Consider the following 18,383-nt stretch of genomic DNA (forward strand, 5'->3'; position numbering starts at 1 on the left):
GGTTAGCAGATGTTATTGGTCACATACACATGGTTAGCAGATGTTATTGGTCACATACACATGGTTAGCAGATGTTAATGGTCACATACACATGGTTAGCAGATGTTATTGGTCACTTACACATGGTTAGCAGATGTTATTGGTCACATACACACGGTTAGCAGATGTTATTGGTCACTTACACACGGTTAGCAGATGTTATTGGTCACATATACATGGTTAGCAGATGCTAATGCGAGTGTAGCGAAATGCTTGTGCTTCTAGTTCCGACAGTGCAGTAATATCTAACAAGTAATCTAACACTTCCCCAACAACTATCTGATACACACCAATCTAAAGAGATGAAATGAGAATATCTACATATAAATATATGGATGAGTGATGGCTGAGCGGCATTGGCAAGGTGCAGTAGATGGTATGAGGTACAGTATAGACATTATATGAGTAATGTGAGATATGTAAACATTATTAAAGTGGAATTGTTTAAAGTGACTAGTGAGTCTCTATGTAGGCAGCAGCCTCTCTGAGTTAGTGATTGCTGTTTAACAGTCTGATGGCCTTGAGATAGAAGCTGTTGATGCACCTGTACTGACCTCCCCTTCTGGATGGTAGCGGGGTGAACAGGCAGTGGCTCGGGTGGTTGTTGTCCTTGATGATCTTTTGCAAACTGCAAACTTAATGATTGATTTTGAGGCGTGCATGGCCACGCAGTCATGGGTGAACAGGGAGTACAGGAAAGGGCTGATCACGCACCCTTGTGGGGCCCCAGTGTTGAGGGTCAGCGAAGTGGAAATGTTGTTTCCTACCTTCACCACCTGGGGGCGTCCCGTCAGGTAGTATGGCCTGTTCCACAATCTGACTGTTTGTATAGGTGATGTCCGTCAGCTGCCCAGTATCCAGCCAGGAAACACCTTGTATGGCCTGGTCCACAGTCTGGGCCGAGCCCACTGGGCCATCGAGATGAGGACCAATCACAGAGCTGAGTCTCAACTCATCGTCAACAACGCAGGACAGTAAATATGCCATTTTTTGTTTTTGTCTTTAGTTTTCCAACAAATATATAAATACCACAGCGACACTTTGATAATATTAAAATAATTCAGTATGTAGATAGAATAAAGTTTAGATAAAACTTTGCAAATTCAGATTTTAAATAGCAAATTCTGTAAGATTGTTAAAAAAAATACAATTGTTTTTTTATCATGTCCTGATGCCATGACTGACCATGAGAAACAAGAAATCCTCCGTCTGTGCTTTTTAAATCAGAATCGCAGAGATGGGGTTGACTCGTAGTTTCCGACCGCTCCACTACGACGCCATCTTGGATCTGAATGGGAGTTACATCATGCCCTCTGAAGACAAGAGGTTCATCCTCATCCTGCTGCCCAACACCAGCGAGGACTCTAACTATGGTGAGTACTAGAGGTCGACCGATTAATCGGAATGGAATGTTTTCATAACAATCGGTAATTATGGATGCCGATTTTGCCTAATTAAAAAAATGAAATAATAATATTTTTTTTATTTATTCTCCAATACTTAGTTTTTGCATTATTTAAACCAAATTGAACATGTTTCATTAGTTATTTGAGGCAAAATGTATTTTATTGATGTATTATATTAAGTTAAAATAAGTGTTCATTCAGTATTGTTGAAATTGTCATTATTACAAATTTAAAAAAATAGTCAGATTAATCGGTATCGGCCTTTTTGGTCCTCCAATAATCGGTATCGGCGTTGACAAATCATAACCGGTCGACCTCTAGTGAGTACACCGTGGACTCCATCTCACAGGTGCTGTGCGCTGAAGACCTGGAAAACGGACAATATAATACAACACAATGTGATGTTGTTTTTCAGACCTCCAGATGACTATCCAACTGTTATTGAAAGCTGCTCCAGGACTGAAGAATGATGCCACGTCACAGTTCATTGCCTTCAGAAGGTAAGACATGCAGAACACAGTAGTGATCAGATATGTAGAGGTTCTCTATATCATTGATACTATAGGACAGTAGAGGGGTTCTCTATACCATTGGTACTATAGGACAGTAGAGAGGTTCTCTATACCATTGATACTATAGGGACAGTAGAGGGGTTCTCTATACCATTGGTACTATAGGACAGTAGAGAGGTTCTCTATACCATTGATACTATAGGGACAGTAGAGGGGTTCTCTATACCATTGATACTATAGGGACAGTAGAGGGGTTCTCTATACCATTGGTACTATAGGACAGTAGAGGGGTTCTCTATACCATTGGTACTATAGGACAGTAGAGGGGTTCTCTATACCGTTGATACTATAGGACAGTAGAGGGGTTCTCTATACCGTTGATACTATAGGACAGTAGAGGGGTTCTCTATACCATTGATACTATAGGACAGTAGAGGGGTTCTCTATACCATTGATACTATAGGACAGTAGAGAGGTTCTCTATACCATTGATACTATAGGGACAGTAGAGGGGTTCTCTATACCATTGATACTATAGGGACAGTAGAGGGGTTCTCTATACCATTGATACTATAGGACAGTAGAGAGGTTCTCTATATCATTGATACTATAGGACAGTAGAGGGGTTCTCTATACCATTGGTACTATAGGACAGTAGAGGGGTTCTCTATACCGTTGATACTATAGGACAGTAGAGGGGTTCTCTATACCATTGATACTATAGGACAGTAGAGGGGTTCTCTATACCATTGATACTATAGGACAGTAGAGGGGTTCTCTATACCATTGATACTATAGGGACAGTAGAGGGGTTCTCTATACCATTGATACTATAGGGACAGTAGAGAGGTTCTCTATACCATTGATACTATAGGACAGTAGAGAGGTTCTCTATACCATTGATACTATAGGACAGTAGAGGGGTTCTCTATACCATTGGTACTATAGGGACAGTAGAGTGATCAGATATGTAGAGGGGTTCTCTATACCGTTGATACTATAGGGACAGTAGAGAGGTTCTCTATACCATTGATACTATAGGGACAGTAGAGGGGTTCTCTATACCATTGATACTATAGGGACAGTAGAGGGGTTCTCTATACCATTGATACTATAGGACAGTAGAGAGGTTCTCTATACCATTGATACTATAGGGACAGTAGAGGGGTTCTCTATACCATTGATACTATAGGACAGTAGAGAGGTTCTCTATACCATTGATACTATAGGACAGTAGAGAGGTTCTCTATACCATTGATACTATAGGACAGTAGACGGGTTCTCTATACCGTTGGTACTATAGGACAGTAGAGGGGTTCTCTATACCGTTGATACTATAGGACAGTAGAGGGGTTCTCTATACCATTGAAACTATAGGACAGTAGAGGGGTTCTCTATACCATTGGTACTATAGGACAGTAGAGGGGTTCTCTATACCATTGATACTATAGGACAGTAGAGGGGTTCTCTATACCATTGATACTATAGGGACAGTAGAGGGGTTCTCTATACCATTGGTACTATAGGACAGTAGAGGGGTTCTCTATACCATTGGTACTATAGGACAGTAGAGAGGTTCTCTATACCATTGATACTATAGGACAGTAGAGGGGTTCTCTATATCATTGATACTATAGGACAGTAGAGGGGTTCTCTATACCATTGGTACTATAGGACAGTAGAGAGGTTCTCTATACCATTGATACTATAGGACAGTAGAGGGGTTCTCTATACCATTGATACTATAGGACAGTAGAGGGGTTCTCTATACCATTGGTACTATAGGACAGTAGAGGGGTTCTCTATACCGTTGATACTATAGGACAGTAGAGGGGTTCTCTATACCATTGATACTATAGGACAGTAGAGGGGTTCTCTATACCATTGATACTATAGGACAGTAGAGGGGTTCTCTATACCATTGGTACTATAGGACAGTAGAGGGGTTCTCTATACCGTTGATACTATAGGACAGTAGAGGGGTTCTCTATACCGTTGATACTATAGGACAGTAGAGGGGTTCTCTATACCATTGATACTATAGGACAGTAGAGAGGTTCTCTATACCATTGATACTATAGGGACAGTAGAGGGGTTCTCTATACCATTGATACTATAGGGACAGTAGAGGGGTTCTCTATACCGTTGATACTATAGGACAGTAGAGAGGTTCTCTATACCATTGATACTATAGGACAGTAGAGGGGTTCTCTATACCATTGGTACTATAGGGACAGTAGAGGGGTTCTCTATACCGTTGATACTACAGGACAGTAGAGGGGTTCTCTATACTGTTGATACTATAGGACAGTAGAGGGGTTCTCTATACCATTGGTACTATAGGACAGTAGAGTGATCAGATATGTAGAGGGGTTCTCTATACCATTGATACTATAGGGACAGTAGAGGGGTTCTCTATACCATTGATACTATAGGGACAGTAGAGGGGTTCTCTATACCATTGATACTATAGGACAGTAGAGAGGTTCTCTATACCATTGATACTATAGGAACAGTAGAGGGGTTCTCTATACCATTGATACTATAGGACAGTAGAGAGGTTCTCTCTACCATTGGTACTATAGGACAGTAGAGGGGTTCTCTATACCATTGGTACTATAGGACAGTAGAGGTTCTCTATACCATTGGTACTATAGGACAGTAGAGGGGTTCTCTATACCATTGATACTATAGGACAGTAGAGAGGTTCTCTATACCATTGATACTATAGGACAGTAGAGGGGTTCTCTATACCGTTGATACTATAGGACAGTAGAGGTTCTCTATACCATTGGTACTATAGGACAGTAGAGTGATCAGATATGTAGAGGGGTTCTCTATGTTATTGTTACTCTGTATCTGAACTGTACCTCTTTGTTTTTCAGGACGGAGTGTGCCTTGATCAATGAGCTTTGCTGCAAACATTACTGCAACCACTGCACCAAGTAAGTTACTCTAACGCTATAGGAAGTGATGCTGTTTCTACCGCTGTAGGAAGTGATGCTGTTTCTACCGCTGTAGGAAGTGATGCTGTTTCTTCCGCTGTAGGAAGTGATGCTGTTTCTACCGCTGTAGGAAGTGATGCTGTTTCTACCGCTGTAGGAAGTGATGCTGTTTCTACCGCTGTAGGAAGTGATGCTGTTTCTACCGCTGTAGGAAGAGATGCTGTTTCTACCGCTGTAGGAAGAGATGCTGTTTCTACCTCTGTAGGAAGAGATGCTGTTTCTACCGCTGTAGGAAGTGATGCTGTTTCTATCGCTATAGGAAGTGATGCTGTTTCTATCGCTATAGGAAGTGATGCTGTTTCTATCGCTATAGGAAGTGATGCTGTTTCTGCCGCTATAGGAAGTGATGCTGTTTCTGCCGCTGTAGGAAGTGATGCTGTTTCTGCCGCTGTAGGAAGTGATGCTGTTTCTGCCGCTGTAGGAAGTGATGCTGTTTCTGCCGCTGTAGGACGTGATGCTGTTTCTGCCGCTATAGGAAGTGATGCTGTTTCTGCCGCTGTAGGAAGTGATGCTGTTTCTGCCGCTGTAGGAAGTGATGCTGTTTCTGCCGCTGTAGGAAGTGATGCTGTTTCTGCCGCTGTAGGAAGTGATGCTGTTTCTACCGCTGTAGGAAGAGATGCTGTTTCTGCCGCTGTTGGAAGTGATGCTGTTTCTGCCGCTGTAGGAAGTGATGCTGTTTCTGCCGCTGTAGGAAGTGATGCTGTTTCTGCCGCTGTAGGAAATGATGCTGTTTCTGCCGCTGTAGGAAGTGATGCTGTTTCTGCCGCTGTAGGAAGTGATGCTGTTTCTGCCGCTGTAGGAAGTGATGCTGTTTCTACCGCTGTAGGAAGTGATGCTGTTTCTACCGCTATAGGAAGTGATGCTGTTTCTACCGCTGTAGGAAGTGATGCTGTTTCTACCGCTGTAGGAAGAGATGCTGTTTCTGCCGCTGTAGGAAGTGATGCTGTTTCTACCGCTGTAGGAAGAGATGCTGTTTCTACAGCTGTAGGAAGAGATGCTGTTTCTGCCACTGTAGGAATAGATGCTGATTCTACTGATGTGTAATGAGTGGACCACTAGATAGAGCTGTTGTAACAGTGATAAAAGGAAGACTGTGAGGAGGCAGAGGAGACTTACTTCCTCTCCTAGATCTGGTTTGTTTCTGTTAGAGATCCCAGCTGGTCTCCGTAGCTGTAAATAGATACATCATTTGGGTTCGATATGTTGATCTTTTACCTCAGAAACCACAAGAACCGACTAGAGTTCCAGCCGGGAGATAAAGTCTGCTGTACAAAGAACGGCTATGTCACAGACAGGAGCAAGGAAGGGTCTCCTGAAGAAGAGGACTTGGAGAACAGCTACGTATCTGACAGGGCCAGGACCAAGCAGAGACTTCCTGGACTGGACGGAGAGGAGAGACGGAACGGGGACACACAGAGACTTCCTGGACTGGACGGAGAGGAGAGACGGAGAGGGAACGGGGACACACAGAGACTTCCTGGACTGGACGGAGAGGAGAGACGGAGAAGGAACGGGGACACACAGAGCAATGGAAGTGGTGACAAAATGAAAAGCAAAGAGAAGAATAAAGAGCGACTGTGTAACGGAGAGATATTCTTTATTAAACATGTGAGAAATGAGAGGACCTTTCACTGAACCAATAGTTACAGGTGTTTAGGCTATTCTGCAGTTGCTCAATTCTAATTGGCTGAGCCGTGCTCTTTCGGGTTGTGTCTCCTCTTATGACAGGACGTGACAGTGGAGGAGGCGGGCTCACAGCGGAGCAGGAAGCAGAGGTACTTGACTCTGGATGATCGTGACGGACGGGTGCTGTGTGTTTCCTTTAGGGAGCTGCAGAGAGAATGTAAACTGCAACACGCCTGGGCTAGGACCATACACACCTTCCAGGTATATATGTGTGTGTGTGTGTATTTATTCTCTCTGTCTCCATTCATAAACTGATGAGTGAATGATTACACTAAGCAGTTCAGTAGATTCTAACTAGTTAGACATTTTCTCTGATGGAAGTCTTCAGTTGTACCTTCCTCCTCTGTGGGTCAGGGGTCGGAGACCGAGACGATTGTGTACGTGCTGGGTGACGGTAGCGTCCAGACGTGGAAACACGTGTACACGGCTGTGACACGGGGACAGAAGCGTGTATATGTCATAGCCAAGAAGGAGGGCATGGCCTCGGCTATCAAGAGACACATCATCCCACGTGACACCCGGCTGGAAATCCTGGTCAAAGAGATGCTGGTCCAGCCTGGGGCTGAGGGGCAGGACCAACCAGACCAGAACCAAACCCAGCCGGGCACACCTCGCAGGGCAGCCCCAGGCTTCGGGCCTACACAGACCACTCCTCTGGCCTCACAGACACCTAGCTGCTCTCTAAGGACCGCCTACAGAATCCCTGTAGCAGCACCCAGACTCCTCTCTACACCCATCCGAGCAGTCCCACTACACGCCAATCGTGTCCAGTCCCTCTCGACGTCGGTCCTGTCCAGGCAGCTGTGGAGAAATGAGCCTCCAACAGCTCCTCAGGCAGATGCTACAGACACCTCTCCAATGGACGACATCACTTTCAGTCGGGCGTATACCTGGTCGCCTATGAACAGCAGCTCTGAGGACCCCTCTCAGGATCAGCCTGGGTCGTGTGAGAAGGAAATCAAGATGGAGGCTAGCAGCAGCGCTGTAGAGGATGGAGACATGGGGAAGGGTTCACATTTAGCTGCTCTGCCTGGGGTTGGAGGCACCCCTTCCAAGAGGACGCTCGGTCCTGACAGCGAGGAACAGAATGTAACTCCTTCTAAACAGATCAAGGTAAGAGAAAGAGGACTTGGCGTCTCGTCAGGCAGATTTTCAGATGTTTTTTGTGGTGGAAGCAGTACATTTTCACACATGACCAGGGCACGTCTGAAGAGTGGTGTGGAGGAGGGTTATTTTAGTAGAAGGGGTTGAGGGGTTATTTTAGTAGAAGGGTTGAGGTGTGGTGTGGAGGAGGGTTATTTTAGTAGAAGTGGTTGAGGTGTGGTGTGGAGGAGGGTTATTTTAGTAGAAGTGGTTGAGGTGTGGAGGAGGGTTATTTTAGTAGAAGGGGTTGAGGTGTGGAGGAGGGTTATTTTAGTAGAAGTGGTTGAGGTGAGGTGTGGTGGAGGGTTATTTTAGTAGAAGTGGTTGAGGTGTGGTGTGGAGGAGGGTTATTTTAGTAGAAGTGGTTGAGGTGTGGTGTGGAGGAGGGTTATTTTAGTAGAAGTGGAGGGGCTATTTTAGTAGAAGTGGTTGAGGTGTGGAGGAGGGTTATTTTAGTAGAAGTGGTTGAGGTGTGGAGGAGGGTTATTTTAGTAGAAGGGGTTGACGTGTGGTGTGGAGGAGGGTTATTTTAGTAGAAGGGGTTGACGTGTGGTGTGGAGGAGGGTTATTTTAGTAGACGGGGTTGACGTGTGGTGTGGAGGAGGGTTATTTTAGTAGAAGTGGTTGAGGTGTGGAGGAGGGTTATTTTAGTAGAAGGGGTTGAGGTGAGGTGTGGAGGAGGGTTATTTTAGTAGAAGGGGTTGAGGTGTGGTGTGGAGGAGGATTATTTTAGTAGAAGTGGTTGGGGTGTGGTGTGGAGGAGGGTTATTTTAGTAGAAGTGGTTGAGGTGTGGTGTGGAGGAGGGTTATTTTAGTAGAAGTGGTTGAGGTGTGGTGTGGAGGAGGGTTATTTTAGTAGAAGTGGTTGAGGTGTGGTGTGGAGGAGGGTTATTTTAGTAGAAGTGGTTGAGGTGTGGTGTGGAGGAGGGTTATTTTAGTAGAAGTGGTTGAGGTGTGGTGTGGAGGGGGGTTATTTTAGTAGAAGTGGTTGAGGTGTGGTGTGGAGGAGGGTTATTTTAGTAGAAGGGGTTGAGGTGTGGTGTGGAGGAGGGTTATTTTAGTAGAAGGGGTTGCGGTGTGGTGGAGCGTTATTTTAGTAGAAGTGGTTGACGTGTGGTGTGGAGGAGGGGTTATTTTAGTAGAAGGTTTGAGGTGTGGTGTGGTGGAGGGTTATTTTAGTAGAAGTGGTTGAGGTGTGGTGTGGAGGAGGGTTATTTTAGTAGAAGGGGTTGACGTGTGGTGTGGAGGAGGGTTATTTTAGTAGACGGGGTTGACGTGTGGTGTGGAGGAGGGTTATTTTAGTAGAAGTGGTTGAGGTGTGGAGGAGGGTTATTTTAGTAGAAGGGGTTGAGGTGAGGTGTGGAGGAGGGTTATTTTAGTAGAAGGGGTTGAGGTGTGGTGTGGAGGAGGATTATTTTAGTAGAAGGGGTTGGGGTGTGGTGTGGAGGAGGGTTATTTTAGTAGAAGTGGTTGAGGTGTGGTGTGGAGGAGGGTTATTTTAGTAGAAGTGGTTGAGGTGTGGTGTGGAGGAGGGTTATTTTAGTAGAAGGGGTTGAGGTGTGGTGTGGAGGAGGGTTATTTTAGTAGAAGGGGTTGCGGTGTGGTGGAGCGTTATTTTAGTAGAAGTGGTTGACGTGTGGTGTGGAGGGGTTATTTTAGTAGAAGGTTTGAGGTGTGGTGTGGTGGAGGGTTATTTTAGTAGAAGTGGTTGTGTGGTGTGGAGGAGGGTTATTTTAGTAGAAGGGGTTGAGGTGTGGTGTGGAGGAGGGTTATTTTAGTAGAAGTGGTTGAGGTGGTTATTCTAAGAGTTAGTTGGGAAGAGTCGTCACTTTCCTCTGACTTCATCTTGGTGTTGTTGTTGTGTCATCTGTGTAGGTGGAGCCGTTCGATTCACCGCTGGGCTGTTCCAGACTGCAGCAGCTCTCCCTCTGCACGCCCACTTGCACCTTCCACGGCAAACGGCTTTTCCAAGGTCCACCCTCCGATCAGGACTGAACACCTTCTCTCCCTGACCCAGGACATCTCTCCTTGACGCAGGACATCTTATGATTGATGGCCACTACTGCATTGATAGCAGGATATTTTAATCAAATCATATTTTATACGTCATATGCACGGAATACAACAAGACCTTACCATGAAATGCTTACTTACAAGCCCTTAACCAACAATGCAATTTGAATGAAAATAAGAGTTAAGAATGATATTTACTAAATAAACTGAAGTTTTTTTTTTTAAGTAACACAATAATGAGGCTATATACAGGGGTACCGGTACCGAGACAATGTGCGGGGGGTAGAGGTTAGTCGAGGTAATTGAGGTAGGTAGAGGTGAAGTGACTATGCATAGATAATAATGAATAGAGAGTAGCAGTAGTGTACATGTAGGTAGAGGTGAAGTGACTATGCATAGATAATAATGAATAGAGAGTAGCAGTAGTGTACATGTAGGTAGAGGTGAAGTGACTATGCATAGATAATAATGAATAGAGAGTAGCAGTAGTGTACATGTAGGTAGAGGTGAAGTGACTATGCATAGATAATAATGAATAGAGAGTAGCAGTAGTGTACATGTAGGTAGAGGTGAAGTGACTATGCATAGATAATAATGAATAGAGAGTAGCAGTAGTGTACATGTAGGTAGAGGTGAAGTGACTATGCATAGATAATAATGAATAGAGAGTAGCAGTAGTGTACATGTAGGTAGAGGTGAAGTGACTATGCATAGATAATAATGAATAGAGAGTAGCAGTAGTGTACATGTAGGTAGAGGTGAAGTGACTATGCATAGATAATAATGAATAGAGAGTAGCTGTAGTGTACATGTAGGAAGGGGTAAAGTGACTATGCATAGATAAGAATGAATAGAGAGTAGCAGTAGTGTACATGTAGGTAGAGGTGAAGTGACTATGCATAGATAATAATGAATAGAGAGTAGCAGTAGTGTACATGTAGGTAGAGGTGAAGTGACTATGCATAGATAATAATGAATAGAGAGTAGCAGTAGTGTACATGTAGGTAGAGGTGAAGTGACTATGCATAGATAATAATGAATAGAGAGTAGCTGTAGTGTACATGTAGGAAGGGGTAAAGTGACTATGCATAGATAAGAATGAATAGAGAGTAGCAGTAGTGTACATGTAGGTAGAGGTGAAGTGACTATGCATAGATAATAATGAATAGAGAGTAGCTGTAGTGTACATGTAGGTAGAGGTGAAGTGACTATGCATAGATAATAATGAATAGAGAGTATCAGTAGTGTACATGTAGGTAGGGGTAAAGTGACTATGCATAGATAATAATGAATAGAGAGTAGCAGCAGTGTGGGGGGGGGGGGTAATGTAAATAGTCTGGTGGCCATTTTGAGGAACTGCTCAGCACTCTTATGGCTTCGGGGTGGAAGCTGTTAAGGAGCCTTTTGGACTTGGCGCTCTGGTACCGCTCGCCGTGCGGTAGCAGAGAGAACAGTCTATGACTAGGGTGGCTGGTGTCTGACAATTTTTAGGGCCTTCCCACTGGCACCGCCTGGTATAGAGTTCCTGGATGGTAGGAAGCTTGGCCCCAGTGATGTCCTGGGCCGTACGCACTATCCTCTGTGGCGCCTTGCAGTCGGAATCCCCTCCGGCGCCATTAGACAGGAAACTCTGCATTTTTATCTGTTTATTTTAAAGTCATGTTTTAATTGCTATACATCTTGGCTTGTATCATTTTATTGATCAAAGGTAAGTGCCTCAGATGAGATTGTGATCATTTCATCAGTTGGTTGCAGATTGAGAGGCTGAGATATTGACAGGAGAAAATCACCTCAGCCCTGTTGTTTTTTCCCACTCTGTAAATCACCTCAGCCATGTTGTTTTCCACTCTGTAAATCACCTCAGCCATGTTGTTTCCCTCTCTGTAAATCACCTCAGCCATGTTGTTTTTTTCCCACTCTGTAAATCACCTCAGCCATGTTGTTTTCCCACTCTGTAAATCACCTCAGCCATGTTGTTTTCCCACTCTGTAATCACCTCAGCCATGTTGTTTTTTTCCCACTCTGTAAATCACCTCAGCCATGTTGTTGTCCCACTCTGTAAATCACCTCAGCCATGTTGTTTTCCCCACTCTGTAAATCACCTCAGCCATGTTGTTTTCCCACTCTGTAAATCACCTCAGCCATGTTGTTTTTCCACTCTGTAAATCACCTCAGCCATGTTGTTGTTTCCACTCTGTAAATCACCTCAGCCATGTTGTTTCCCTCTCTGTAAATCACCTCAGCCATGTTGTTTTTTCCACTCTGTAAATCACCTCAGCCATGTTGTTTTCCACTCTGTAAATCACCTCAGCCATGTTGTTTCCCTCTCTGTAAATCACCTCAGCCATGTTGTTTTTTCCACTCTGTAAATCACCTCAGCCATGTTGTTTTCCCACTCTGTAAATCACCTCAGCCATGTTGTTTTTTCCACTCTGTAAATCACCTCAGCCATGTTGTTTTCCCACTCTGTAAATCACCTCAGCCATGTTGTTTTCCCTCTCTGTAAATCACCTCAGCCATGTTGTTTTTCCCACTCTGTAAATCACCTCAGCCATGTTGTTTTCCCACTCTGTAAATCACCTCAGCCATGTTGTTTTTTCCCCACTCTGTAAATCTTTTTTTATTGTTTCTCTTTTCTCGGCCATACAAAGGTTTACAGCTGGAGGAATTCCCAAAGTTATACATAGACGATAAATATCATGCTACCAAAGTATTAAATTTGTACAAAAATACTTTACAGGTCATAATACCGGTCCATTAGAAATAAAAATAAAAATTTTCAGGGACTTAAAACAGTGAGTTTGATTCTTTTTAAATGTATCATACATTGAAAATGGTTGACCCCACTATGGTAATTGGCAGTGTATACTCCAGTATTAAGAACAGAAAAATGACCACTCCACCTGAGCTTATTTTTTTAAACTCACGGTTTCGTCTGCATAAGTCCAAAAGCTTGTTCTCTGTAACGTTGAGGTGAATTGTAAAGAAACTTATGGTGTAAATGTCTGCAATGAACTGTATCTGTGGTGAAATAAACCACTGTTGTTTATGACACAGCGATGGCTTGAGATTCAACTGAACTCTAAAACACAACGATAGTAGCAGTGACTGAAGTAGTCAAATATTACCGTTGGGCCACTACGGTTGAACTGAGTGTAGTCATTTCAGTAGCTGAGACGTCAGTCATTTCAGTAGCTGAGACGTCAGTCATTTCAGTAGCTGAGACGTCGGTCATTTCAGTAGCTGAGACGTCGGTCGTTTTCAGTAGCTGAGACGTCGGTCATTTCAGTAGCTGAGACGTCGGTCGTTTTCAGTAGCTGAGACGTCGGTCGTTTTCAGTAGCTGAGACGTCGGTCGTTTTCAGTAGCTGAGTTTCCAGTGTATTTGTCAGCCAATTCAGTATACAGTGTATTTGATGTCAGCCAATTCAGTATACAGTGTATTTGATGTCAGCCAATTCAGTATACAGTGTATTTGATGTCAGCCAATTCAGTATACAGTGTATTTGATGTCAGCCAATTCAGTATACAGTGTATTTGATGTCAGCCAATTCAGTATACAGTGTATTTGATGTCAGCCATTTCAGTATACAGTGTATTTGATGGCAGCCATTTCAGTATACAGTGTATTTGATGTCAGCCAATTCAGTATACAGTGTATTTGATGTCAGCCAATTCAGTATACAGTGCATTTGATGTCAGCCAATTCAGTATACAGTGTATTTGATGTCAGCCAATTCAGTATACAGTGTATTTGATGTCAGCCAATTCAGTATACAGTGTATTTGATGTCAGCCATTTCAGTATACAGTGTATTTGATGTCAGCCAATTCAGTATACAGTGTATTTGATGTCAGCCATTTCAGTATACAGTGTATTTGATGTCAGCCATTTCAGTATACAGTGTATTTGATGTCAGCCATTTCAGTATACAGTGTATTTGATGTCAGCCAATTCAGTATACAGTGTATTTGATGTCAGCCAATTCAGTATACAGTGTATTTGATGGCAGCCATTTCAGTAGTTTAGCATCCTGTGTATTGGAGTTGTCAATGTATAAATACAGTACTTGAAAGTGAACATTAGAGACGCTACGGCTTTTCAAACAGTCTCTATGGCGTAAGTGAGAGAGATGGAGAGCGTTGTCTAAATTAGAGATCGAGCGGTTGGTTGTATAGTAGGACGGATAATGCTGTTGTACGTGAGACCATAGAAATAGAAATCCTAGAATGGTATTTCCCCATTTTTCAAGTCAATCCACATGTCAAGTCTGATCTAGTTCTATAAGCAAGAGACAGGTGTTGCGTGAGCACTGAAGACAAAGGTGACATCACTCGTCAACAAAAAAAAGCCACTAGTTTATATGAAATACACAGTTGGGAACGTCTGTTTTAGTCACAGGTCAGCCTGCTTCTGAACAGATCTCTGTTATTATTTTTCTCTGTTGTAATAGTAAAAAAATGTTATGAAGTGGAAAATCTACTGGAATTCCATCTTGTTGCCTTACCTTGTTACCTTCCCATTTATAGGGTAAGACATTACACTGGACCCTTCAACATACACCTCGCATCTCTCCTCATCATCAAACAAGTGTCCTTTTCTATATTACAAATTCTTTGTTATTATTTGAAGCCTTTTTTTGGGGGGGGGCAAACCTCGGAAAAACAAACGAACCGTACAAAAACATACTTTAAACAACGCCAGTATCACACAGATTAGCATATGAGTTGATATTTACTCAAATAGGGTACAGGGTGGTGGGATACAAAATAGAAAACCTGTTTTGAATTACTTGGGTTGTTTTAGATTTTTACCTCATGCTTTTTTTCCCTCCCCTTAAATCAATGGGTTATTTTGATTGGATGGTATAAATTAAATCAGTAACGTTACTATTCAGGGTGGGATATTAAGGTTGATATCTGGTTGGTTGAACGTCGTTTTTAAAAGGATAAATGACTGCTATAATATGGAAGTTGTTTTTCTAAACCCAGTTTTATAGGTGCAGCTTCCTAAGTAGTAGTTAGTTTCAGGGACCGATGAAACTACCTGCAATGTGCTGTCCAATGTTCTGAAGTAGTAGGACTTTCTCTCTGGGGCCTCCCGCATGGCTCAGCGGTCTAAGGTACTGCATCGCAGGGCTCGAGGCGTCACTACAGCCCCGGGTTCCATCCGAGGATGTGTTACAGGCGGCCGTGACCGGGAGACCCATGAGGCGGTGCACAATTGGCCCAGCGTTGTCTGGGTTAGGGGAGGGTTTGGCCCGGGCGGGATTTCCTTGTCCCATTGCGCTCTAGCGACTCCTTGTGGCGGGTTGAGCGCCTGCAAGCTGACTTCGGTCGCCAGTTGTACAGTGTTTCCTCCCACACATTGGTGCGGCTGGCTTCGGGGTTAAGCGAGCAGTGTGTCAAGAAGCAGTGCGGCTTGCCAGGGTCGTGTTTTGGAGGATGCATGGCTCTCGACCTTCACGTCTCCTTGTATGGAAGTTGCAGCGATGGGACAAGATAGTAGTTACAAATTGGATATCACAATTATTATTTTTTTACTCTATTTCTGGTTCCTGTAACAGCACAGTGTTAGCGTACCTATTTCACACATACTGTATGCAAGCAAGTCAGACTCAGGACCATGGAGTCAGTTCTTCCTCCTTTACTAGTGCAGCTGTAAGGAAGCACCTTGCATATATTACCTCCCCGTACGGTAAAAAAAAACATCTCTTCTGCATCTATTTATGAAAATAGATTTATGTCCAAATGAAGGATAAGGTGCTTCCTGTATTCTAGGATTCAGAGAAGTCGCCATTTTGTTTGGGAATTGCAGATTGTATGGTTGGTACCATTTGTTTTTGTTTCTTTCTAATTGCGTGTAGCCTAGATAAACCTGCTTCTTTATTCTCCCCGAAGCAAAGCTTTTTAAATCCTCTTCTAAAGGGTTTCATATATTATGCTTCTAGGTCAACCAGTGAGCTTGGTGACATGCATGGAGAGGAGACGTCACATTACGTCTTGTCTCGGCTGCCAAACGCATTGTGATGAAGCCTAAGGGGACGCCTGACTGTCCTGGTTTCATTTCAACATCCTCCTCCTCAGTCTCCGAGAGGCAGGATGACAGTACAGGCTTCAGAAAATAAATGGGGCTAACGTTTAAAAAATGGTGCTATTTTCCAGATGTTTTTTTTTTTTTTTAAGTCAAATAGTTAATACTTAAAAATCATTGGGAAGAAGTCAGATGCAGTACTAATATTATCTCTGTAAAAACCCTTAAAAACCACTGGGGGAGGAACAGAGAGCTAGTGAGACCCAGCTATGACAGATGAAGGAGGACAGAGCGATAGAGACAAAGAGAGAGAGGGAGAGACTCCCTAGAATAACTAGATAGAGGGTTTGTATCACTGGCCTTGTCTCCGTCACGACGCGACACAGCGGTGGAGCACACACACACACACACACAGAGTGACCAGTCCAGCATCACATGTAAACGGTTCAGCAAATCTTATTGTGTTTTCTTTTGTCTTTTTTGTTTTAAACAACAGAAGTGAGTTCCTGTTTTATTGTCCAGCTGCGGTAATCAAAAGGAGAGGATCGGTCGGATGGCACTATTGTTTCAGTTCATCACTGTTATTATTTTTGTCTCTGGTATTTTCCAAGAGGTCAGTGTGGTCGATGTTGCCTCCATCTTTGTAGTTCTTTGTAGTCCTGGGGTAGAGGTGCGTACCGTACTCAATAGTCCCCAGTGTGAGGGAGGAAGAGGAGGAAACCTCTTGTGATTGTGGCTCATGCTCTGGCTCAGAGGAAGGAGTTTTTAGTTTTGTCAGTGTGCTTTGACTTAGCAGCCCCGGACCCCACCGTCCACCTAGGAACACTGTCTGTCTGACTGCGTCCTAAATAGCACCCTATTCCCTAGGTAGTGCACTACTTTTAGCCAGAGCTGTGAGGGGTTAGCCTGCACACAGGTTCTGGACAGAAGTAGTGCCCTACACATGCAATAAGGCTCCATTTTATATTGACCCCTGTCTCATCAGAGTGGTTTTCTACAGTAGCACCAGGGGGAGGACAACTCACAGGGGAAGGAGAGGGAGAGCATTGGGCCTTCAGACCACCACTCTGATATAAGGTCTTAGTGGGACAGACAGATAGACAGAGAGCCTTGGGCCTTCAGACCTCCAGTCTGCTATAAGGTCTTAGTGGGACAGATAGACAGAGAGCCTTGGGCCTTCAGAACTCCAGTCTGCTATAAGGTCTTTGTGGGACAGACAGAGAGCCTTGGGCCTTCAGACCTCCAGTCTGCTATAAGGTCTTAGTGGGGTCTCTATCATCCAGCCCAGCCCCGGCCAGCGCCACACCGATCCCAGTCACCCCGATTCCAGCAGCCATCCTGGATAAGGAATGGTGGTTCTGGTTCGGTGGAGGGCCAGAGAGGCTGTCCCCCGGCTCGGTCCAGTTGATGACAGACTCCTCGGTGGGTAGCTGGTTCAGTCCTGACTGGGGCCCGGTTCTGGAGGAAGCAGGGTTCCTGCTGATCACCAGGTCCAGTGTGTTGCCTGACTCGGCAATCAGAGGGACCACCAGACAGCAGTCGAAGTCTCTGGTCCTCACGTGGTTGATCTGAGAAACCAAAGACAAAGGAAATAGTTATTTATATTTGGTTTAAAGGCTTTGAGGTCCATTGAATGAATGTTATAACTCAGATGTTACAGAGGCAACAAAAGGAAATGACTTGAGTTAGGAGTTTCCAGCGAGCAGGCACAGATTGGAGGCCCGCGGGGGGGCCAAACGTTTGACCATCATCGGGTGAGCAGAGGTTTGCCACTACGCTGGTTTATATTTGGTTGAAGTGATCTGTCTTCATGTTTGAAGAGCAGGACTGGGTTTACAAACCGTTTAGCTGAAGCTTTGAACAGAGGAGATGTATTGATCTTGTAGGCTTCTAACTGAAATGAAAGGAAACGGCTCTGAGGCCAAGCCTGAAGTGAAGCTTTCAGCCTCAGGAAATACAAATATAACATATTTTTTTGGTTTGTTTTGCTTTTAAACCAAAGCTTTTAAGTTCTCTCCCTCTGCTCCTGTATACAGCTGATTAATATTTACTGATGTACCCTTCAATTACCCCACAATAAACATACAAGCTGAATAATGTAGCATCTTGGCTATCGGACTAAACTGCAGTTCATTTCCTTGAGCACCTTGTGTTTGTGCTTTAAAAACAACATTGTCAGTGACTTGACAAAATAAAAGTTGAATAACGTCCCAGGTTGACTTTCACCTGTCAGCAGACTAAATTGTAGTTGATTTCCTTGTTTGTGCTTTCAAAAACAACAACAGTGACGTGAGGAAAGCTGATAAGGAACGTCTCTCTCTCTCTCTCTCTCTCTCTCTGTCTCTCTGTCTCTCTGTCTCTCTGTCTCTCTGTCTCTCTGTCTCTCTGTCTCTCTCTCTCTCTGAGCAGCGAATAATGAGAGAACTTTTCTTTTCATATGCTAATGCCACGTTGACTAGATTGATATCTTCCCTGGAGAGGGAATCATCTATCCATCAACACGACTCTCTCTGCAAAGTCAGCCTCACTTAGACCAGCGGGAAATTA

The 18,383-nt window shown here is 43.9% G+C and overlaps 2 protein-coding genes across 2 annotated transcripts in view; one reads left to right on the top strand and one right to left on the bottom strand.

The window, feature by feature from the left end:
* Positions 1–71: 71 nt before the first annotated feature.
* On the top strand, positions 72–11,120 carry LOC129846969 (DNA helicase B-like). Its single transcript, XM_055914786.1, has 8 exons — positions 72–1,013; positions 1,267–1,412; positions 1,861–1,945; positions 4,843–4,902; positions 6,183–6,570; positions 6,691–6,849; positions 7,003–7,761; positions 9,667–11,120. The coding sequence occupies exons 1-8, from the start codon at positions 961–963 to the stop codon at positions 9,784–9,786; spliced, it is 1,770 nt and encodes a 589-aa protein (XP_055770761.1). The 5' UTR covers positions 72–960; the 3' UTR covers positions 9,787–11,120.
* Positions 11,121–12,394: 1,274 nt separating this feature from the next.
* The window catches only part of LOC129846971 (glutamate receptor-interacting protein 1-like), an 81,788-nt gene continuing 75,799 nt past the window's right edge, over positions 12,395–18,383 (bottom strand). The window contains exon 16 of the mRNA XM_055914787.1: positions 12,395–17,404. Within this exon, the coding sequence (XP_055770762.1) occupies positions 17,087–17,404 (318 nt within the window). The 3' untranslated portion in view covers positions 12,395–17,086. The remainder of the gene's footprint in view (positions 17,405–18,383) is intronic.

This window comes from Salvelinus fontinalis, unplaced genomic scaffold (genome assembly GCF_029448725.1).
Source record: "Salvelinus fontinalis isolate EN_2023a unplaced genomic scaffold, ASM2944872v1 scaffold_0674, whole genome shotgun sequence".
In the NCBI taxonomy this organism is placed as follows: Eukaryota; Metazoa; Chordata; class Actinopteri; order Salmoniformes; family Salmonidae; genus Salvelinus; species Salvelinus fontinalis.